Here is a 25262-nt window from a genome sequence, read left to right as displayed (position 1 = left end):
AACCCACCCGGCCTGAACTAGTTTTTCCTTTTGTTCCCTTCAACCCCTTTCTTGCACATGTCTGTCCAGTTTAAAAAGGATTTACTGAATGCATACTAGGTGGCAGGCCCTGTGCCGGCGATACAGATATGGGTAAAAGAAATTTCGACCCACAAGTATAGTCAGGGAGACACATCTACAGAGATAATTACAGCCTTGTAGGATAAATGCTGTTTCTTAAACATAGAGACCATGCCCTCTCAGGACCTTTGTATTTGCTGTTTCTTCTGTCTAGAATGCTTTTCTCCAGATGTTTGTATAGTTATTCTCTCACTCTCAGGAGTGACCCGAGAGAGGCCTTCCCTGACTCTCCTACCGAACATGAAGCCCACACAATTCTCTGATTCCATTTATCCCATGTAATTTTCCCCTGTAAAACGTCTAAACTCCTTACATTAGAGATGTAATGTAAGGAGGCATTTTATATACATATAAGGCATTTTACATACATACATATATATATATGTATGTAAAATGCCTTGTCACTGCTGATTCTCAGTCTGTGGAATTGGTACCTGATAGGTACTCAATATATTTTTCCCTTTTGTTCATTCACAATGAGTGATTGCCCAGTTGAACTTTTCTGAACCTCTGCAGTCATCGAAATGGAAGATGAGGCCTGTCCACTTGGGGAAGAACATTTTGAATCGTACCTTCCCAAGCTTTCTAGTCTCTATTGTCCCCTTAGTCCAGACTGAGCAGGTTCTAGCTTCCCACCAATAACTATAATTACTGAGCATTAACTATGTACTGGGCACTTCCAAAACGTTATTTTTTTCTTTAATTTTTTATTTTTTGCGGTACGCGGGCCTCTCACTGTTGCGGCCTCTCCCATTGCGGAGCACAGGCTCCGGACGCGCAGGACCAAGCGGTCATGGGTCACGGGCCCAGCCGCTCCGCGGCACGTGGGATCTTCCCGGACCGGGGCACGAACCCGTGTCCTCTGCATCGGCAGGCGGACCCTCAACCACTACGCCACCAGGGAAGTCCCCAATACGTTATTTAATCTTCATAATGCTCTGCAAAGTCAGAATTATTTATTTTACCAAAGATGAAACAGGCTCTGGGAGAGTAGTTGCTCAAAGTCACAGCGAGCAAGGTTCCCAGGAGGCTCTCTGGTAAAGGTCTACCAGACTCCACAGTCTACCCAAGTTTCTGTCTCGTTCCTACAGGCTTTCCCCATGTTTCCACTACATCGCCCTCCCAGCCATTTCCTTCCCACTGGACCGCTGGGCCTGTCAGCCTGGCTGCTTCTCCAAGGGCTAGCATAAGGAGGTGCTTCAGATGCTTGCAGGATGGAGAAGAGGCTGATCTATCTCCAGGGCTGGAGCTTTCCTTCCCCTGCCCTCCCCACGGACCCGGCTGCTGGATGCCCAGTGGTCCATTCCAAAGCCAGCAGCAATCGCGCGCGCTGGAGGAAAAAGGATGGGGGAAGGAGGGCGAGGCTTCTTCAAACGACCGGCGGGACCGAGGGGCGAGCACTCCTCTCTCTCTGCCGCTCCGTCGCTGCACCGGGTAACCAGCACCCCCCTTCCACCCCTCCCCATCTCTTCTCGCAGCAGGGCGCGTGCGCAAGGCGCTCCTCGCCCCCTCCCTTCCGCGGGCCGCCCTTTCACCCTGGCAACGGCGGCGCGACTGCGGCGCGCGCGGGGCTGGGCGCGGACGGGGCGCGGCCGGGCGGCGCCGGTGAGGTCTGAGGCTGAGGCAGAGGCGGCAGTGGCTCAGCAGAGCAGCGGCCCCGGGTAGCCGTGTTGGCGTGTCCGACCTCCCTCCGTCTCCTCGCAAGGTTCTTCGACGCGGTTTTGGGTCTAGCGGACACAGCCCCTGGCCATGGACTCTCAGAAAGTAAGCGCGGGCGCTGGGCCGCCGAGGCTGGGCAGAGCTCCCCGGCCGGGTGGGCGGTGGGCGAGCGGGGCTGGCCAGGCCAGCCTGAGGCTGGGCTATGGCCGCGGAGGGCGAGGCCGCCAGGCCGCTTTGCTCTTTCCCAGGAGCAAAGCGGCGCCCGCCGGGCTGCGGGGACCGCGCCCCGTGACCCTGGACAGCTTCTGCCCTGTACTTGGTCCTGGGTCCTGGTCCCTGGCTCCTGAGGGGATAGCGGGAGCCGCCCCCAGGTTTTCATCAGTTTTTGCAACGGTCTGGGCCCTCTTTGATTCTCGCAGCCTCACGGTGAGCTAGTGAGGGTTTATCCATCCTTAGCAGAAGAGGAAGTCAAGGCACATGGGGGTCTACCGGCTGACGCCGAAGCTGGCCCCTCTCCTCGACCCAGTCTTCTCCTATCTTGGCAAAATCTGTGCCTCTTTAGGTCGGGAACCAGATCTCCTTAGTACCGCCCCCCGCCCAGCCTTGTCCACCGCCCCAGCCCTCCTCGGGACTAGTTCACTAGCACGTCTTGGTGTTTAGTGTTGGTTGAATTGAGAGAAAAGACTGACAGTTGTCAGAGCAGCGGTCCCACCCTCTGACCAGTTCAGTGCTGCTGGTCAGTTACCTTAATGGTTGTTTTGGCATGTTTTATACTTTCTGAACAAGTTAAAGAAAGGGTATACAGAACTAGCCGTTTTTATTAACCAATATATATATATATTTAGAGAACATAGCCAACGTTTGAATACAATTAGAAGTGTTATTAATATTTAGTTATAATCCCTATATAAAAATCAACCACGGTGCTCTCTTTGTTAGATTATAGTAATTGAAATATAGTGCAGTATAATAAGAAGGAACACAGTGTTACTAATAATGTAGCAGGGAAAAACAAGGGCATGTCCAAGAGGCCATTCTTTTCTATTATTAGATAGAAAGTACTGGAAAAAACGTTAGAACCTTGTTTTCTATAATTTTGCCTGGATTCACTTCCTTGAGCACTGGGGGCATGAGAGAATAGTGTAGTGATGTGTTTAGCGTTAACTATTACAGTATTTAACAAAAGTCATATGATTTCATTGTATGTGTGCATCTTGAAACTCAGGTATATTCAATTTTTTAATTTTCATGACTATTAGTAAGACATTTTTTAAAAATTACATTTTGTGTGTTTTGAATTTGTAAAACATTTCAAAGCTTATTTAACTTTTTAAATAAAACTCATGTGATATCTGAGTGGACATTAGTTCAGAGCAAACGGAAGGGCAAAGACTTGGAGTCCAGAGACTCGGGTTCCATGCTGCTATATGTAGCTTTGTGATATGGAGCAAATCACTTAACTGTGATTAATCAATTTCCTCATTTATACAGTGGAAATGAGAATATTTTACAGTTACTGTAAAAAGCAGGTAATATAATTAAGTATGAATTATGTACTTTAAAGTACAGTGCTTTAAAGTTTACAAAGAATAAGTACTAAAATACTCTGTGTGCTGTAAAACATAATTTTAAAAAGTATTTTAATGTGGCTCCTCTTATTTTGCCAGGGCATGCATTGTCTCTCATTTTAATGAGGACTCGAGTTGGAGTGAGTCCTGCAAGGTCATACCACTAGCCATGCATAAGGCTAAGATCTGAACTTGGTTTCATTCCAAATGTTGTATTTGAGTACCTACACGTACTGTGTACAGTTTTACCAGAGGTAGAGAAGAATTAGCTGTTCTTTCTTACTGGTACTAATGTATCTTAGATAAGTTAGAGAATCAACTTCTCAATATTAGAAAATATGTTGAATTTCATTGATAGTATTAAATAATATCTCTAATAAAAAACACTTTGTTTTGTAGCTTAAAATAAGCATCATGTGTTGATGCTTATAACCAATTCAGTGCTCTGAATTTGAGCATTCTTTTCTCATGAATTACTGCAGATTCAATTATATACCTCAACTAATAATGAACTGAGCTGGTTATGTATTTCTCTTGAAATAAAACAGTAGTAGTACACCCCTGGCATGATTTTTCTTTTCTATTATAGAATGTTACAATGAAAATAATAGCAGGGATGATACCTTAGTCAGCATAAGGAAACATAGTTACTGCAAGTGGCAGAGGGTGAGAGTGGCTTGAATATATATCCATTTGTAAGGTATTTGGGATTTGGGCTTTAAATTATTAAGAGGATGGCTTCAGAGTCGTCTCCAGCCCTTCTATTTATGAACTGAATGAGGTTGGGCAGTTTGCAGTCTCCATTTCCTCATCTTTAAAGTCTCCTTACCTCAGAGGGTTATGAAGATCGTGTTAATTTTTAAAAATCACTTGGTGCCTAGCACACATAAGTACTATCGTTAGCTATTAGTAATCTCATAATCTCAACTTCAAAGTAACTTTATCCCTTTGTTGATAATTTGTATAACTATTTTTCTAATCCAGTCTAACCATTTCTTACCTTTGTCCTGAAGTTTAAAGCATGTTTTCTGTGTTTATGTCTGTAATAAGTGTTTCAAATGATGGTGCCAAAGAAGAGTTGTTAAATCCTAATTGAAAGAGGATTGGAAGTTCTGACTCATGCAATCTGACAATAGAGGTTAAGTTAACTGGACAGTCTTACAGAAGCTTGATGGTGGCTAGTCAGCAAATGGATTAGCTTGACCAGCTGCTTTTTTGTCTGTGAAAATAACTTGGACTTGTGTTAGCAACAGATGCTCTGTTTGAGTAGAGGAAGAAAACATAATTACCTTGGGTATGTAAGGTGTACTGTTGGATACAGAAAACCACAGTATTATCTTCTAGAAATAAACAGAGGGATTTTGTTTATATCGAGTTTCTGGGACACTTGTGAACAGGATGTGTTATGGATAGGTGGCTTTATTTGATACTCAAACCTTTTGATTATGTCCTTAAGTGGTTTTAAGATAAAATCCCAAAGGTTTCTTTACCTGATAAAATGTGTATGTTCAAAGAAACCATTGAAACAAATAAGACATTTGCACCTTTCTAGAATCTTGGTGCTTAGAATTTGATAGTTTCAGTTAAATTCTTGTGCAGGAGATCATTCATATTCATAGGGGTTGCTGTTTCTAGGAAGGGTTTGTGCTGTAGGGATAATAAAGGTGGAGAGGAAAGGGGAAGGGATCCCTGAGGGAAGATGTCATCAAGAGCATACATTGTCAGTTGTTTGCTTTTCCTCCCTTTCCCCCCACATATTCTACTTTCTGCTTAGAGAGGAATAGTGACAGTCAGGCAAGGCTTGATGTGCAAGACTGAACAAACCTAGACTGAGGAGATTGAACTGAGTAGGGAGAGTTTTAAAGCACAACACGACCTGCAACCAGTAGCATGTCTAGACTTGGCTTCCTCATCCCAGTTTCTTCCTCTGCCCTGGTATTTGCTATCCTTTGCCTTCTTGTTGTACCCTAACAGTTCGGAGGCCTCCACCATATCCAGATAACCAACCGTCTCTCATGTTCCAAAATTATGCCTTTTTCTCAGTCCTGAGGAAAGGAAAGAGAAATGAAATTTGACTATTGTTCTGTATCCAGTATTGTATTAGACTGCTTTAAATTCTCACAACAGCTGTTACTCCTGTTGTAAAGATATGGAAGATGGAATTGAGAGAGGTTAAATAACTTGTTCAGAGTCACACAGCTAGCAAGTGGTAGTCTGGATTCATACCAGGTCTTTCTTCCCAGCTCAAGCTTCTTTCATTACCACCCTTCCTGCCTTGCTCCTTTGCCTTTAAATGATGGCATGATTAATGTCATTAAAACTTAAGATATTAACTTAAGACATAAACTTAAGATATATCTTAAAATATAAACTTAAGATATATCTTTATCTTCAGATATGTCTTAGATCTTAAGATAAAACGTAAGATATAAACCCCTATAAAGTAGTTTTTTTGTTGTTGTTGTTATTAAGAAACTAGTTTAGTCTAGTAAAAATCGTTGATAGAAAGTATAGAACATGATTTAGATAAAACTCTGGAATTTGGTCTCCCTTGCTGCTACAAATCATTTTTCTGTAGTACATGTATCTCCCTTCTCTCCAGCTCTCTTTCTTTTTTGAGGGAAGGTCTTTGCTTTCTAAAATAGAGGTGTGACCAGGAAAGTATAACTGGGGTTTTTATACACCCCAGCCAAGCACAACTGCAGTCATTCCCGTGGAGCGGATCAGAGTAATTTGGGATGTACAAGGTACGAGGTACCCTCTTCAAAGGACCATGCTGACATACTTGTATCACTGTGTTTAAATACAGACACCTTCATTTTTATTGAACTTGACAGTTTTAAAAAAAACTAGAAATATAGTGAAACAGACCTAACTTAAAAAAATTTTTTTAAGGACAATGGTTCTTTGCAGTGCCTGGCTGAATGTAAGCAGGATTATTCATGCAGCAAACACATATTGAATGCCATAGTGATAGATATTCCACTCCAGTGTAGGGTGGACAATACTTTGAAGTTAGTGGATTTTTTCTACAGCTTTCTTTTTCTATGTTTTATATCCTCAGTTGGCACTGCTTCCCAGCCACAAGGTTCTGATTAATATGGTCTCAGTTATTGATATTTGCTGATGATAGCTAATTATATTTTGAACTAATTTATAATAGTGTTAGCACAGCGAGCCTGTGCACTCCTGTTGCATTATAAATATAAGTAACACAAGTTTATTGTAGGAAATTAGGAAATATAGATAAATGAAAATAAAATAAAAATCACCCATAATCCTGCCACCCAGAGGTAACTTCTTTTAACATTTGTATATATTACATTCCAGTCTTTTTTAATGCATATAGAAACTTAAAAAAACTATGGTATCACACTATGTATAGTGATTTATAATTTGCCTCTCACTTAATATGTAAGGATATCTTTTTCCATGTTAATATCATTCTACAACACTTTTAATGATTTAGCAGAATTCTTTAATATGGATATATATTACGTGATTTTTTTAAAAAATTTTAATTTTTTTTGGCTGCGTTGGGTCTTTGTTGCTTCACGCGTGCTTTCTCTAGTTGTGGTGAGTGGGGGCTACTCTTTGTTGCAGTGTGCGGGCTTCTCACTGCGGTGGCTTCTCTTGTTGCAGAGCACAGGCTCTAGGCACACGGGCTTCAGCAGTTGTGGCACGTGGGCCTTAGTAGTTGTGGCTCACAGGCTCTAGAGCACAGGCTCAGTAGTTGTGGTGCACAGGCTTAGTTGCTCCACGGCATGTGGGATCTTCCTGGACCAGGGGTTGAAGCTGTGTTCCCTGCATTGGCAGGAGGATTCTTAACCACTGCGCCACCAGGGAAGCCCTACTTGATTTTTAGTTAGTATCCTTTTCTCATACTTTTATGTTGGTCCTAACCTTTTAATATTATAAATAATAGTAAGATGAAATCTTTGTCGTCAAGTCTCGGCTTATACTCTTTAATTATTTACTTAGAATAAATTAGTAGAAATGGAATTACTGAGTCATTGTGTATATGCTTTTAAATATCTTTTGATGTGTATTGCCAAGTCGCCCTTTAGAAAGGTTTTGTCAGTTTATACTGCTACTAGTGGTACCTGAGAGTACCCGCATCTCTACTTCCATTCCACCTCCCTTAATTAGATGATGAGTCCTCTGGTTTCCATGGCCGAATGTGAGCCTCTTAGACTTCATTGGATGGAACAGACAGTTCAGAGGCTGCAGAAATGGATGAGGCTTCCTCAGCCTCTGATACACTGTATTTCCTCAAATCCTAGTTGGGAAAGAACCTCTTCTTCTGCCCTGATATCTGCAACTGGGCTCAGGGTGAAAAGACAGTATTCCCTACCAGGTCTTTTACTAGATTTTTTTTCTGTGGATCACCTCAGTTGCATCTGTGTACAGAGGTAGTAATCCCAGCTGTTTCACTGTTACAGAGGGCGTAGCTTTCTACCAGTTAACTATTTATGATTATCAGATTCCTGAATTCCTCAACAATATATAATTCTCCTTTTCTAGCTCGTTGCATCACTTTTGAGCACAATACTCTTGTTATGTGTTGCATAACTATGGTCAGCTGGTAAGATTCTGGTTGTCTAACTTACCAGCTGGATAGAGCATTCTGGATTTCTACTCATTACCTGATTCAAAGGAGAGGTCTTTGGTGTGGAGTGATACAAGTGGCATAATTCCTGGTGGCATTAGGATTTTTCACTGATCCCTTTTCTCTGGTTGCAGGAACCCTATGACTGTTTTGTACAGTCCTCTGCAGTGTATGCAGCCTGGAGTGGTGTAAGAGCACAGACTCTGGAGGCAGCTTCCTGGATTTGAATTGTGACTGCCGTTTGACAGCTGTGTGATCAAAGGAAGTTTCATAACTTCTTTAACCTCTCTTTCTTCAACCATAAAATACAAAGACATATTGCTGTCTATTGTGATAATTAAAAAGATAGTCCATGTTAGAAGCTTAGTATAGTGCCTGGCACATAGAAAGTGCTTAATGAATACTAACTGAAATGACTATAGTCATAGTTTGGCCCCTTTAAATTGTAGATTGATTAGTGATATTTGCAGTGGTTCTAGATTCGTGTATCTCAACTGTCTGGAATACTAATGTAGAATTTGAATCAGAAATTTTCTCCTTGTCTGAGTAGACGCTGGTGGGAAACCCATATATCACAGTGTCTAATTATGGCCACTTGGTTATTGATGCCTTTGGATTCAGAGTAGCATATAAACACGGGTATAATGGTTTTGTGCCACTGGTTCTAAGAACAGGAAGTTTCTGCATCATAACTTCAGGCACTTATTGCACTGGATAGTTTCCAGTTAAGTAGCCCAGTTGGCAGAGTTTTTTGTTGAATGCAGAATTAAGACTCACATTTGAATTTGTCATATTCACATATATTAAGCTAAAACCAGTAGAACCATGCCATTTCAGATGGTGACCGTCATCATGTTCTCAGAGTTAATGATCATATGCCTGCGGTAAGAAGAGCTGTTACTGTTGCCCTTGTGTTTGGCAGGGTGGTACATGTTACAGCCTGTTGCTCATTCCTAGTTTTTTCCAGTCTTAAAGAAAATCTTAAGTCCTTTTGATGCTCTTAGATGTTCTGACTTTCTTTTCATGGACCTCTGATCTTTGTTTTCAGGTAGTACAGTGCTAATTGTTAAGAGCATAGACTCAGGAGTCAGACTGTCTTAATTTGAATTCTGGTTCTGCCACATACTAACTCTGAGGTCCCGGGCAAGTTACTTAACCTCTTTATACCTCAGCTTCCAAATTGGAAAACGGAGATAACCAAGTATCCTACTTCATAGGATTCTTGAGAGGATTAAACAAATTAATGTATGTAAAGAGCTTAAGATAGTGCTTGGCCCTTAAGAGTATAAAAGTGTTAGTTATTATTATTTTGCTTAGAGTCAATTGATTGTGCTTTTACTTCTTATGATTTATAGGGACTATAAGCATAACTTTAAGCTATGCTTCTTTGAAGAGGGTACCTCATGCCTTGTACATCCCAGATTACTTTGAACCATTCCATAGGAATGACTGCAGTTGTGCTTGGCTGGGGCGTGTCATTCCCGCCCCCCTCCCCTTTGTTAACATAGCAGTTACCTTAGACGAATTCCATGGTCAAGTAATTGAGAGGCTTAATTTTGATAGTGTAGGTTTTCTTGAGCTCCTGGTGACTGAGGTGCATGACCAAAGGACAATGGCTGAGATTGCCTATGCATACTGCCTCTGGAGACATACATTCTACATATTTTACTGTGATCCAGCAGAATTCGTATTTGTCAAAGCATATCTTCAGACCTGTATCACCTAAAGCTTTTAGTCATGGCCACCTGAAGTCTTGCAAAATCAGTTATATTATCTAGGTAAACTTCAGATGATTTATATTGCCTTTATCCATCTATGTTTATCTGTCACTTTATCCATCAGTATTTGGAGGGTAATGGGAGACTTGAGATCTGAGATGAAGTCTGAGAGACCCTGGTAGGCATTCTTTCAGGTTGATAGAGTCCCAGTTCAAAGTTGTCTTTGCCCTTCTTCACCGTCAGGCTTTGATAATAAAAGAAATGAAGCAAGTGTGCATGTGTGTGCGCGCGCGCGCGTGTGTGTATACTTAGATGTATAGAATGGGCTCATTCCAAAAACAAGTTTTTGGAACTTGTTTTAACAAAAAATTGTGTATATGTTTTAGAACAGGAAGAATTGATAAATGTGAGGGTTCCCAGGTGGGAAGCAAAGCATATTAGAGAAACTCACAGCAGGCTACTGCAGCTGGAATACAGCAAGAGAGAAGTCTGGTGTGAGTTGAAACAGGTGAGGTAGGCAGAGGGAAGGAAGATCATGCAGGGTCTTACAGATTATGTAATGTCATGTTTAAGGTCATGTTAACAGCTCATGTTAAAAGATTTTCAGTTTTATCCCAGGCCTTGTGGCAAGACAATTAAGCAGGAAGAGTGATGCTAACATATTACTCTAGCTGCAATATAGAGAGCTGATTACTGGGGAGAAAGAATGGATCAGAGGCCTGTTACGTTTTGCAAGAGTATAAGTTGAGATATGATACTGACTTGTGGTAATAGTGATTACAGAGTTATTTAGGAGGTAAAATCTACAGAATTGGTGACTGCGTGTAGAATACAAATGAAAGGAAAGGATGTAATGATGGTGGCCTAGGTTTCTGGGGTTTTTTTCCTTCCAGTTTTATTGACATATATCACTATATAAGTTTAAGGTGTACAGTATAATGATTTGACTTACATACATCATGAAATGATTATCACAGTAAGATTAGTGAACATCCATCATTTCATGTAGATAAAAAATAAAAGAAAAAGAGAAAAGTATTTTTTCTTTGACGAGAACTCAGGATTTACTCTCAACAACTTTCATATATACTAGGCAACAGCGTTAATTATATATAACATATAGCAGTGTTAATTATATTTATCATGTTGTGCATTATACCCCTAGTACTTGTATCTTTCGACTACCTTCATCTACTTCTGAGTCCCGCCACCCTCTGCCTCTGGTAACCACAAATCTGATCTCTTTTTCTGTGAGTTTGTTTTTGAAGTATAATTGACCTACTGTGTTAATTCCTGTAAGAATTAACTATGCTAATCACACAACATAGTGATTTAATATTGCTGTGCATTACAAATGATCACCCCAATAAATCTAATTACTATCTGTCACCATACAATGATATTACATTATTATTGACTATTTTTACCACACTGTACATTTTATCTCTGAGACTCATTTATTTTGTAACTGGAAGTTTTTACCTTTTAATCTCCCTCACCTACCTCACCCATCCCTCTCCCCCTCTCCCCTCTGGCAACCACCTGTTTGTTCTCTGTAACTATGACTCTTTCTGTTTTAATATGTTTGTTCATTTGTTTTGTGTTTTAGATTCCACGTATAAGTGAAATTATATGGTATTTATCTTTCACTGTCTGACATACTTCACTTAACATAATACCCTCTAGGTCTATCCATGTTGTCACAAATGGCAAGATTTCATTCTTTTTTATGGCTGAGTAATATTCCAGTGTATATAGCTCTCATCTTCACTATCCATTCATCTATCAATGGGCACTTAGGTTGCTTTCTCATTTTGGCTATTGTGAATAATGCTGGAGTGAACATAGGAGTGCATTTATCTTTTTGAATTAGTATTTTCAGATTAGTATTTTTGTTTTCAGATAAATACCCAGAAATAGAATTGCTAGATGGTATGGTAGTTCTATTTTCATTTTTAAGGAAACTCCCTACTGTTTTCCGTAGTGGCTGTACCAATTTACCTTCCTACCAACAGTGTACAAGGGTTGCTTTTTCTCTGCATCCTCTCAAGAGCTTGTTATTTGTTGTCTTTTTGATAATAGCCATTCTGACAGGTGTGAGGTAATATTTCATTGTGGTTTTGATTTGCATTTCCCTGATGATTAGTGATGTTGAGCATCTTTTCATGTGTCTGTTGGCCATCTGTATGTCGTCTTTGGAAAAATGTCTGTTCAGGTCCTCTGCTGATTTTTTAATTTTTTTTTTTTCTGTTTTTGATTTTGAGTTGCTAGGTTTCTGGTTTTACAGCTGGTAGTGCCATTGGCAGAGATAGAACGCTAGGAGGGCTCAGGTTTAGTGGAGGACATTATGACATGTTGAGTTTTGAAGTGCTTTTGAGACATCCGAGTGGAGATTTCAAGTAAGCAGTTGGATTAAAATGGTCTGGAGCTCAGAGAATAGGTGCTGTACACAGCTTACATCACTTTCTTTGTACTTCCTCCTCAGCTTCTTTATCAATTACTTGTGTCTCCATTATAAAAGCTAGTGATTAAATTTGGAGGCCCTGGAGGGGTAGAGTAGGGTAGAAAACTCCGTGCATTATGGTATCTTTTAGTTCTTTTTTGCCTCTTTCTCAAAGTTTCTTATCCTGCCCTGGTATGTTGCTTGCCATATTTAGAAAATACTTAAAAAAAAGCTCTACTGGACTTGCCTCCCCTTGCATACCTCCTATATTGGGAACACAGTATCCCTGTATAGATCTCTTCCCTGGGTCTTACCACCTAGAGAAAACTTTAACCTCATGTCACATACACAGGCTAGGGTAAAGTTTCAGAACTCAGCTTATGTAGTCCTGCTTTCAAAACTTTTTTCTTGGAATACCAGAATTTCTATATGTGTTTATATTATGTCAGATTCTTGAATTATTTTTTTAAAATGATACTCCTTTCTTTTTTTTAAACATTTATTTATTTATTTGGCTGCTCTGGGTCTTAGTTGCGGCACACAGGATCTTTTAGTTGTGGCATGTGGGATCTTTTAGTTGTGGCATGTGGGATCTAGTTCCCTGACCAGGGATCGAATCCTGACCCCCTGCATTGGGAGTGCAGAAACTTACTTAGCCACTGGACCACAAGGGAAGTCCCAGATGCTTGAATTATAATAGTTGTATGTGGATAGAAGTTAAAATGTTACAATCAAGTTCCTTTACCAGAATTTCACTAATTTCAGTGGACAAAGCTTAAGCTCAAGCTGTGATTCTCCAAGAAAATTCCAGTGATTTTATATGTCATTGAAGAGTCTTAGCAAACCAAAATATTAAAACAATATGTAATTTATTGTATGGGTGTTTCATATAATGGGCAAATTGGTTAGGTTTAGAGGCAGTATTCTAAAGTGGTAAAGAGCATGGGCTTTCGAGATAGACTGAGCATAATCATTACTTTACAAGCAGTGTCACTTTGGGCAACTGATTGAATCTCCGTTTTCTCATCTATATAATATGGATGTAACCCTACCATTGGGAGGGTTAGAAGAGGATGCAGAGAGTCAGTCTATTAACCTGAAAAGCCCAATCTTAATTGAAGCTTACTGTACACAGGCCGAGGACTGGCAGAACCATTTTTACTGTTCCATTGTGTTTTTTAAAGTATATAGAGAGTCTGTCTTGGATGAATACTCGAAAGACTCTTAAGTCTTCTACCCTCCTTTTCTACATCTCTGTACTACCACTCTCGTCCCTCCAGCTGTGCCCACCCCTCCCCCAGGTACTGGCTGCATTCTGCGTTGTCTTTGTATTCAAATCTCCATGTACCTGTTTCTGGAGGGAACACCAAGAGGATAAACAGCTAACTCTTTCATAGCATAACTTCATTGTGTTATTATACTAAAATAACAACAGTGGTGAGGATGGGAAGAAACAGTATTGGTAAGTGAAGCAGAGAGCCTTAGTCTGGCCCAGGGATGATAATACCTACTTATCTCCAGGGATTGTTGGGAGAATGAAATGAGAGCTGTAATTATTTTAATTTTTTTACTATAATGCTTTATGAGCATTTATATGAAATGTCATCCCTTTATCAGATTATTTCCTGAGCTCTTTATATTTAGCCTTTTTTTTCTTTGCGGTACGTGGGCCTCTCACTTTTGTGGCCTCTCCCGTTGCGGAGCACAGGCTCCGGACGCGCAGGCCCAGTGGCCATGGCTCACGGGCCCAGCCGCTCCGCGGCATGTGGGATCTTCCCGGACCAGGGCGCAAACCCGCGTCGCCTGCATTCGCAGGCGGACTCTCAACCACTGCGGCACCAGGGAAGCCCTATATTTAGCCTTTTATCAGTTTTTGATAATATTTTGAGGAGAACCTTTATTACACAAAATCTTATAGGAAATTACTAAAATATTTATGTTTGTAGGTGCTTACGGAAATAAGGCTTGTACTTCTGGGAAAAATTATAAAGTGAAAGTACTTGCTTTTGATTTTTACTGAGAATACAAGTACCTTGTTTGGATTTTGCTTTTACTGCCCATGAAGAGTTATTAAACAACTAGACCTGTGATGTACAATATGACAGCACTTGTCACATGTGTAATAAAAAGTGAAATTAATTCAAGTTAAAATAAATTTAGTTCCTCAGTTGCTCTATCCACATTTCAAGAGCTCATTAGCTTCATGTGGCTAGTTACTACCATATAGAACAGCACATATGTAGGATATTTCCGTTATAGCAGGAAATTTTATTGGACAACACTGAAGTAGAGAGTATGAGAAAGTTAAATAATCAAGTATTTTATTTAAATAGGAAGCATTATCAAAAAGTCTGAGGTATTTGCTACTAAAATTACCTTATTTATTATGGTTCTATAGCATCTGTAAATATTGCAATGAATGTTGTAATTTTAACTGCAAATTTATTATCTACTTTCGTATTTCTAAAATATGTTTTTAATTTTTATAAATAAATGTCAAATTTTATAAATAAATGTCAAATTTTATAAATAAATGTCAAATTTCAGTGTCTCTGCTTTTATTCCTCATTTCCTGATGTTGATTAGAAGTTTCCATTTATTTTTGCAACGTTTAAGGATTTGGTTCTGTTCGTTTGCCATGGCCTTATGACCTAAAGTAACAGTCTTTATGTTAAATAATATTGATCACCTTCAGTGTGAAAGATATGGTGGTAATTAAGTTGTACACTAGGAATAAGAGGTTTGAACAATGAACAGTTTTACGTTGCTCCTGTTTATTATGTAATATACTCTTACAGAGTTTGTTTAGAGAGTTGTTGTTATAAAGTTTATAGTTCTCTTTTAATAAAATATCATAGTGTTAAAAAAATTTTTTTTATCCTAGGAAGCTCTACAAAGGATCATTTCAACTCTGGCAAATAAAAATGATGAAATTCAGAACTTTATTGATACACTAAATCAAACACTAAAAGGAGTTCAGGTATGAATCTGTTTTAAAAAAAAATTGTGTGAATATGTCACAATTAATGATTGTTGGGTCAAATCAGAAGTATAAATATACACTGTCAACTATAGATTATAAACTAATGGAGGTGAGAGCAGGGTTTTTAAATGGCAGATAAATAAAAATGCTTTATTTGCTATTCGCACATTCTCCATGGAAAGATCAAATAGTAAGGGAAAAAGAAAACTCTGGAATATTGCTAGGAATATTATAATGCTCCCTTTTCTTCCTTTCCGTTTCATGTTTGTCTTTTCTAATTCCAATTAAGAGCAAATTGTACCTTTCCAAAAGTACTGGGAAGCTAAACATTTCTTTTACTGTAAATAGTAGAAGGAAAATGTAGATGGTGAGAGGTCCACTTGCAGAACTAGATGAAATTAAGATATAAAAGTAAAAGGTAAAGTGCCCATTGAGGAGAGAGGGGAATACTTAAGGAAATGGTCCCAGGTATAGGTGGATAATCCATACTGTAAATAATCAAATGTTGATTGTGGAAGAGACCTTAAGATAAGCTGGTGATGCTTTCCCATGAATGTGCTTTAATTAATTTAAGGGTCATTTCTTTGTGAAATAAACATAGACGATTTCCAGGATACTTGTAGACAGTGAATCCTTTCCTGTGATTTTTGTTTGGTTCAGCCTAGGTAATTGCCTGGCCTGTTAAACCTTATGGTCTTGTATTTTCTTTACTTCTGAATTTGCTGTAATTGAAATTAGTTAATTATAATCTTCACCAGTTTAACTGTCTTTCTCAAACTGTTTTATTGGAAAATTTGGTGAATCCACTAATCCAGTTTCTTTAAATAAGCAAAGCTAGTGGTTCTAAAACTCTTGGTCTATGGACAAGAGAATCATCACATTTGAAATCTGTAAAAGGGTACCTTTAGATAGAGCTAGCTCACACTGTTTTTCTGATTGACAGATTATTAGGACATTACCTTAGCATCCATAAAGAAAATAGAGGGGGAATTGAACTACACCCTCGTCACTGAAGATGGGAGCATAAGCTGTAGTGGACGAGAGACCGTAAGAATGTGCCGGTTGGTTATTGAGGGGAAAGAGCAGTCCAATTCCTTTTTACAGATGAAAAAATTGAGGTCCAGGAATTCAAGTGGCTTGTCCAAGGTCGCAGTGTTACTGAGTTGTTAATGTGGAATTTGACTTAGGGCTTCTGCCTTCCAGACTGCACATTTCTTCCTCCACGTCATGTTCTTACTACTGTAAAGAAACTAGTAAAATGATTAACACCACTTTTGGCAAGACTCCAGTGAGATGATGTCTGGTTTTTATAAACATTTTAAGCAAAAGTTTGGATTGTAATATTACAGTAGATTTTGTGTATTAGTTTTGTAAACCAGTGCCAATTTTGCTTCTCTTAGTTGAATGATTCATCTATGTTGAAAAATGCCTTAAGATGATTTCTTCTATCTCATAATTGTTGCAAGTGTGAATATCACTTATCTAGGGATTTCACAGATATTTTGTTATTTCTTGTTGAAATAGCATCATCTTGCTTAATGAGGCAGTGAGGAACTCTTGGAGGTCAACAGACTTTATAAACAGATTTTAGTTTATAAAATTTAGAAGTTTGACTACAGATTCTAGTCAGTAGATGATTTCTGAGGTTCCTTCTAGCACCGAAATTCAGTGTTTGATAAATCTCTTAGGACCCAGTAAGGAATTGCTTAGTGTTTTAATTCTGCTTATCTAATGTAAATGCAGTGTTTTAGGCAACCTGAAAGATTTAAAAATTTGCGCAAAATCAGCCCCATCCCTATAATGCCCAGACTATTTCTCAGAGTTACAGAATCAAAATCTCTGGAATATTTTATTAAAATCTGCTTCACTGATGATTCTGATACACACCAAAAGTTGAGAACCACTGGCTTAGGGTCTGCCTTAGAGCCTGAAGGTCTGGACAAAGTTGACAACCTTAAAACAAACTTTCACATTGTCCTGTGGAAACAGTCTTATAAAAGGTGAGGAGAGTATGGGCTAGTTCATAAAAGGCTACTTAACTCATAGCATTGCTGAAGTAGAACTATCAGCATTAGCAGCCAGCTTCTTGGATTTATCTGTTTTTAAAGGTGTATGTCAAATATTAGAATTTTAATTATTTTATGTTATGAGGCTGATATTAGATTCATAATATGAATCTATTCTTTGGTAAGTACTATATCTTTTAGTTTTTTAATGTTTGACAGCTCTTAAGTAAAATCTTTGTTTATTAAACAGGAAAATTCTTCTAACATACTTTCAGAGTTAGATGAAGAATTTGATAGTTTATACTCCATATTGGATGAGGTAAAAGAAAGTATGATTAACAGTATCAAGCAGGAACAAGCTCGTAAATCACAGGAGTTACAGGTGAGATCGTGCAACTATTTAAATATGAATTTTAATCTGTATAATGCTTGATTTATTGAAAGCAAAAATTAGTGAATTTTTTGTATAACTGTACTGATATCTTGTAGAAGAATGATTCTTAACTTTGTTTTGGTCATAGATATCGTTTTTTAAAAATTGTGATAAAAAACCTAAGATTCACCATCTTAACCATTTTTATATGAACAGTAGTATTAACTATATTCACATTGTTGTGTAACAGATCTCTAGGACTTTTTCATCTTGCAGGACTGAAACTCTGTACTCATTGAACAACGCCCCATTTGCCCTTTGCCCCCACTGCCTGGCAGCCACCATTGTATTGTCTACTCTAGATATCTCATATAAGTGGAATCATACAGTATTTGTCCCTTTGTGACTGGCTTATTTCACTCAGCATAATGTCTTCAAAGTTCATCCATCTTGTAGCATGTGTCAGGATTTCCTTCTTTTTATGGCTGAATAATAGTCCATTGCATGTATTTACCACATTTTCTTTATGTGGTATGTCCATTTATCTGTCTATGGACATTTGGGCTGCTTCTGTCTCTTGGCTGTAGTGAGTAATGCTGCAGTATACGTGGGTGTATATTGAAATTTTGATGGTGATTGCATTGAATTTGTAGATTGCTTTTGGTACTATGGTTGTTTTAACAATATTGTCTTCCAATCCATGACCATAGGATGTCTTTCCATTTATCTGTGTCTTTAATTTCTTTCAGCAGTGTTATGTAGTGTTCAGTGAATAGGTCTTTTGCCTCCTTGGTTAAATTTACTGCAAAGTATTTCATTCTTTTTGTTGTTGTTGTTGTTGTTGCGGTACGCGGGCCTCTCACTGTTGTGGCCTCTCCCGTTGCGGAGCACAGGCTCCAGACGCGCAGGCTCAGCAGCCATGGCTCACGGGCCCAGCCGCTCCACGGCACGTGGGATCTTCCCGGACTGGGGCATGAACCCGTGTCCCCTGCATCGGCAGGCAGACTCTCAACCACTGCGCCACCAGGGAAGCCCCTAGTTATTCTGTTTTTTGCTACTGTAAGTAGCTCCATGTTGTACAAGTATTTTGTATTTTTGTGGACATCTCTGACGATTTCATCAAGATTAAACAACATTTTTCGTGTTCTTTATACTGCCATATTGTCTCCCAAAATGGTTGTATTCCTTTACCCTCCATGAACAAGATGCAAAAACGATCTTTTCACTGCTGGGTAAGGATATATATATATTTTTTTAATTTCTACCAACTAAATGGAGGGAGGAAAGCATGTTATTATTTGAAGTTCCTTCGTTATTAGGTTGAATATTTTAACATGCTTCTTGATATTTTTGCCATTCATGAATTATCTTTTATGTTCTTTCCCTTTTTTGGTATTGGTATGCTTGACTTGTTGATTTTATTTATTTATTTTTTCCAAATTTTGAATTTTATTTTATTTTTTATACAGCAGATTCTTATTAGTTATCTATTTTATATATATTAGTGTATATATGTCAATCCCAATCTCCCAGTTCATCCCATCACCACCACCACCACTACCCCCCCCTTTCCCCCCTTGGTTGTCCATGTGTTTGTTCTCTACATCTGTGTCTTGCACACCAGTTCATCTGTACCATTTTTCTAGATTCCACATATATGCGTTAATAGATGATATTTGTTTTTCTCTTTCTGACTTACTTCACTCTGTATGACAGTCTCTAGGTCCATCCACATCTCTACAAATGACCCAATTTCGTTCCTTTTTATGGCTAATATTCCACTGTATATATGTACCACATCTTCTTTTATCCATTCATCTGTAGATGAACACTTAGGTTGCTTCCACGACCTGGCTATTGTAAATAGTGCTGCAGTGAGCATTGGGGTGCATGTGTCTTTTTGAATTATGGTTTTCTCTGGGTACATGCCCAGTAGTGGGATTGCTCGGTCATATGGTAATTCTATTTTTAGCTTTTTAACGACCCTCCATACTGTTCTCCATAGTGGCTGTATCAATTTACATTCCCACCAACAGTGCAACAGGGTTCCCTTTTCTCCACACCCTCTCCAGCATTTGTTGTTTGTAGATTTTCTGATGATGCCCATTCTAACTGGTGTGAGGTGATACCTCATTGTAGTTTTGATTTGCATTTCTCTAATAATTAGTGATGTTGAGCAGCTTTGCATGTGCCTCTTGGCCATCTGTATGTCTTCTTTGGAGAAATGTCTACTTAGGTCTTCTGCCCATTTTTTGATTGGGTTTGTTTTTTTAATATTGAGCTGCATGAGCTGTTTATATATATTTTGGAGATTAATCCTTTGTCGGTTGATTCATTTGCAAATATTTTCTCCCATTCTGAGGGTTGTCTTTTCATCGTGTTTATAGTTTCCTTTGCTATGCAAAAGCTTTTAAGTTTCATTAGGTCCCTAAATGGGATTGTTTTCTTAATTTCCTTTTTGGATTGTTCATTGTTCATATATATAAATGCAACAGATTTTTGTGTGCTGATTTTGGTCACAGATGTCTTTGAGAATCTGAAAGCTATGGAAGAATACAAATGTTCTCTTTTAATTACAAACATGCTGTACACACACAATTTCCCAGTATTAAATACCCTTTCAAGTCTGTCCATTCTTCCCAGGTTGAGATTTGTTGTTTATATTTAGGAGGTGGGAGTTGTACTGCAGTTGAACAACGTGGGTTTGAACTGTGAGGGTCCGCTTATACACTGATATTTTTCAGTAGTAAACACTACAGTACCATACGGTCTGTGGTTGGTTGAATCGTGGATGCAGAAGAACCACAGATATGGAGGGTCAACTCTAAGTTATATATGGATTAACCCCCCCGTTGTTCAAGAGCCAACTGTACTTAAATCATTTAAAGGTAATTAGTTTAGTCATAAAGTATCCATAAATTTCAATAAATAAGAAATTCATTCATTTAAAAAAGCAAGATTGGAGAATAAAGGAAAACTCAGCATCTTCTGAAGATCTCACCCATGGCTCATCCTGTGGAGATTTCTGTTCTGTCTTGGGCCCAAATCCTTCTTCATAGCACCAGTTTGGAATACCCTTTAAGCGTTCAGTTGCTTAATCTCTAACCTTCCCTTCTCCCTCCCCATACTTTTTCTCTGTCAGAGCAGCTCTAATTATCTTCATTGTATTCACCAGACACCATTTCTGTCAGCCTGGCCTATACCACATATTAAATTTGCTACCAAAATGACCATGAGTCATATTTTTTCTCCTACATTTTCCTCTTCCCATCAAGTGACAAATCTCATGCATATTGAATGTACATTATCAATTTTTATCTGCCACCTTTAACCATCCCTGAAGTGAGTGATGCTCCAGTGCTGCTGCTATTATTTTTCTTCTCTCTTACCTGGAAGTTTCAGATACCTGGTTGGTGCCTTGTTTTGTTGGCATCTTCTTTCTGCTTAACTGTGCATGCAGTTTATTTTTCTGGCATTGTTAATAGGGAAGCTAGGAGCAGCCAATAGACACAGTTTTAAAAACTTGCAATTGGGGAGTTCCCTAGTGGCTTAGTGGTTAGTATTCCAGGCTTTCACTGCCATGGCCTGGGTTCAATCCCTGGTCGGGGCATTGAGATCCTGCAAGCCATGCTGCGTGGCCAAAAAATAAAACAAAACAAAACACAAAACCTTGCAATTAGCTAAATAAAATTGAACTGTTAATACCCTTCATTAGTGTAGAAATTTTTCCAAGGAGGAAAAATACTTTCTCCTTGTCCCATATTATTCACCTATCTTATTATATTGCTAGGTTTTAAATAATGGCAGTTGACTAGCTTCTCTTAGGTCCTTTTCTCTACTTTTCCCTTTCTTCCTCTCCTCAAAATTCACATACACTGGAAACAAAGCTCATATGATAATAGCTTTAGAAATGCATTATTAGACATTGAAGTCATAATTATCATTGGATTTTTAAAAATTATTTTATCATCTTCATTATGTCCTGTTATGCTTATACTAAAGATAGAGTCACAAAAGAATTTGAAAAACCTTGGAATGTTCCACCTCTTTAATGTTCAAAATTCATATTTGAGAAGCTACTTTAATAATTCATGGGGAAGTCAGTGATAATATTTGATTGCCAGTATCAAGATTTTATGCACTCATTCAGTAAAATTTGAGTTACGGCTATGCTGGATTTAGAGTTAGTAGTAGTGAGCAAAACAGTTTCTGCCCTTATGCATTTCACATTCTCATGGAGGGTAATTTGCAAGAAATGCAAGAGAAAGTAAAATCAAATCCTTTTGCCAAAGAGATTAGAATTTATAAGAATAAGCAAAAATGTCTGTAAGATATAACCGATTTAAGAATAATGTTAATGTAAACACTGTACAGCTGTATGTAATGCAGAGTGATCATGAAGGGAATTGAGTTCAGGAACAATTAGAAACCGATTTGAAGCACTTTGAGGGAGGGAAAAGCTTACTTAATAAAGGGAAGAGAGGGTATTCCAGGTAAGAGGCAGTTCAGTTGTTAAGATAATCAAAGATTAAAAGTCTAGAAGAGTCTTAGAATCATCTTTAAGTCAAGTCACTGCTGATTTGGAGGAGAGATCTAATATTCATGTCATGGCATGTGGATTTTGATATTTAGGTGTGCTGTCCTTAAGTCAAGATGTTTGAGATTTTTCAGAATTAGGTAATCTTTATCCATTGTGGATTTTAGGTTTAAAATATGTCCTTAGACTTCTAGAAGAAGTGTGACATTTTCATATCAGAACTTACTTTCTGGCAGCCCTATACAGAGCTAGGTATATGTGTGTACACGTAAAATCTATAGTGCTCATCTTACAACAGGCTCCATTTATTGCTCTTGTAAACTATTGAATGTATATTTCTAGTTATTGGCTAAATTTCCAGGAGTGAATAATTGGGTCATATAAATTTATTTAACCTTTTTTTCTCATGGAGTCTTAGATGAACTTTGTCCACTTTGGGTTTTGTGACTCTTAATTAAAATGATAATGAACATAATTATTATTTTTGCAACTGATCTGATTCGTGGAAGTCTTCCATGCAAACTGCATTTGGGCTCTTTTTAAATGAGATGATGTTACTCTCATTTTTTGATCAAGTATTCTATCAAATTCATCATTAGCTGTTGAATATTGATGGGGGATTCAAAATGTTGCAGAAAATGAGAGAAACAGAGTTCTAAATACTCTTTGGAAGTGGTGACTGCAGAGATGTTAGCACCATCTTTTCTTATCATCACTACAGATCTTCATTTTTTATAGTGATTCCATTTTTTCCATCCTTTTATTATCCTCAGTACTTGATTCTTAGTACTTGACTTTTCTTCTCAGTGGCACAAAAACTTTCACAGTTTTTTTAATGTATTTTTTAAAATAAATTTATTTATTTATATTTATTTTTGGCTACACCGTGTCTTCGTTGCTGTGCGTGGGCTTTCTCTAGTTGAGGTGAGCAGGGGCTACTCTTCGTTGCAGTGCATGGGTTTCTCATTGTGGTGTCTTCTCTTGTTACGGAGCACAGGCTCTAGGCACGTGGGCTTCAGTAGTTGCAGCACACAGGCTTAGTAGTTGTGGCTCACGGGCTCTGGAGTGCAGGCTCAGTAGTTGTGGCTCACGGGCTTAGTTGCTCCATGGCATGTGGAATCTTCCTGGACCAGGGCTCGAACCCGTGTCCCATGCATTGGCAGGCGGATTCTTAACCACTGCGCCACCAGGGAAGCCCCTTTCACAGTATTTTAATAGAAATGGTGATCTAGGGGAGAGCACGGGATATTGAGGGGACAGTAGGTTGTAAAATAAGACTCTAAGTTATTGAGATGTAAGCTTAGTGAACATAACTTCATTCTTCAGGATGTTCTTGTGTTATGGTTCAAAGGAAAACCTATGGTGGTCTCAAACCATAACGCTTTCTTGGGGTAGTTTAAAAACCAAGTATTAAAAAGAATCACAACTTGGCTACTGATGCCATTTCTTTCTTTATTTGGAGTTAATAGAGCATCTCTGTTCTTTCTTTGGGTTCACAAAGTCAATAGCATGTTGTTTTTATTAAGGTATTTTAATAATTCCTCTGAATAACTAAGTGCTCTTTAAGTTGTAATCCTTTGTTCTCTCTTTTTTTTTGCTTTTCCTCTTGACTTGAAAGCAAATTTACAGCATTTTCTTAGAATAAGATATATTTTTTTCCAACTTTGACTTCAGATTTTTTTTTTTTTACTTTAGTAGTTCCTTGAGATATATTCTTTATTCTTCTTGGTATTTTTTTTTACGGTATGCGGGCCTCTCACTGTTGTGGCCTCTCCCGCTGCGGAGCACGGGCTCCGGACGTACAGGCTCAGCGGCCATGGCTCACAGGCCCAGCCGCTCCATGGCATGTGGGATCTTCCCGGACCGGGGCATGAACCCGTGTCCCCTGCATCGGCAGGTGGACTCTCAACCACTGCACCACCAGGGAAGCCCTCTTCTTGGTATTTTTTACTTTTATACTACATTGACTTACTCTGCCCTAGTGATCCTGTATGGACCATTTATACCTACCATCTTATTCTCAGTGATTTTGCTTTTATAAAGCTCTATTTCAAATGCTGGTTTGTTAATTCTTTGAAACTCATAAGACGCTTACTCATAGGAAGAGCAGTATTTTTATGAAATTGTAGTTAGGTTCTTAGAATGACACATGAAAACCAATTCTAATCCAAACTATGACTGAACTATTCTACTTTTCCAAAGTAAAACAGGGCACATCAGAAACCAATAAAACCAAATGTAGTTTATCTTTAGTTTGTATTGGAAGGGAAAATTAAGTAGATTTGAATATGGAATAGATATTAATAAATATTCTGAAGAAGAATCTTGGATACATTTAAAAGCTCAGAAATGGGTCAGTTTCTTTGTTTAAAGGTATCACTAACAGTATTTTCACATAACTGGGCTTAGTTTTAAATCTACAAATGATAATGTGAGAGAAGCGGGGAGGGGAGGGGAGAGAAAGAACTGAATAGGAAAGATTGTGTTAGGTGAAATTAACACATTACTATAACAGAGCGTATCACTGTAACAGTTACCATTTTTTGTTCCTGTTTGATTTTTTTGAAATCTAGGCACTTCCTATGTTATCCAGTTTTGGAAACTGTAAATTAGCATTTATAGGAGTATGTATTACTTGAGTAATGTGATAAGTGGAGTACTAAGATTGTGCTCAACTGAATGTACCTGTAACTTGATTCATGAACTTTAGCTTAATTACATATCATCAAGAAATTTTGTCTTCATTATAGAGGATGTTGCCTGCAGATGGATTATTTTGATATTTTACTTTAAATTTTCTGACTACCTGATTGAGAAGAATCTTTAAATAAATTTGACCCCAACCATTTATAATTGCTTTGTTTTCTTTTTTGTTTTTAAATGATGAGTATATCTTTATCTGTATGCAATTAAGCTGTTCTGGACAAATTATGGACAGTTTAAGATAATTAAAATTTGTTATATATATGACTAGTGATTACCTTGCTTCAGTACCTCTCTAAAATGTTCGTTCAATTATTGCTATTAAGATTGTAACGCTCATTGTAACAGTATATATTTAAGATTCTGATGACAATAGGAAATTCTATTTTAATGATTTTTTGTTATTATTATTTTTAGAGTCAGCTTAGTCAATGTAATAATGCCCTGGAGAACTCGGAAGAACTACTAGAATTTGCAACAAGGTCATTAGATATAAAGGAACCTGAAGAATTTTCAAAGGTACCAAAAAACCAACCAAAAAAA

General features: G+C 38.2%; 1 protein-coding gene across 3 annotated transcripts in view; it reads left to right on the top strand.

The window, feature by feature from the left end:
- Positions 1 to 1695: 1695 nt before the first annotated feature.
- FSD1L (fibronectin type III and SPRY domain containing 1 like) overlaps positions 1696 to 25262 on the top strand; it is a 70328-nt gene continuing 46761 nt past the window's right edge. For all 3 annotated transcript variants that reach the window (XM_060300676.1, XM_030859127.2, XM_030859130.2), the window contains exons 1-4: positions 1696 to 1884; positions 15002 to 15097; positions 17357 to 17488; positions 25137 to 25238. In XM_060300676.1, coding sequence (XP_060156659.1) covers positions 1870 to 1884; positions 15002 to 15097; positions 17357 to 17488; positions 25137 to 25238 — 345 coding nt within the window. In that variant the 5' untranslated portion in view covers positions 1696 to 1869. The remainder of the gene's footprint in view (positions 1885 to 15001; positions 15098 to 17356; positions 17489 to 25136; positions 25239 to 25262) is intronic.

The sequence above is a fragment of the Globicephala melas genome, chromosome 6, assembly GCF_963455315.2.
Source record: "Globicephala melas chromosome 6, mGloMel1.2, whole genome shotgun sequence".
NCBI lineage: Eukaryota > Metazoa > Chordata > Mammalia > Artiodactyla > Delphinidae > Globicephala > Globicephala melas.
The sequence above is the reverse complement of the archived record's forward strand: the minus strand, read 5'-3'. Positions and strand labels throughout refer to the sequence as shown.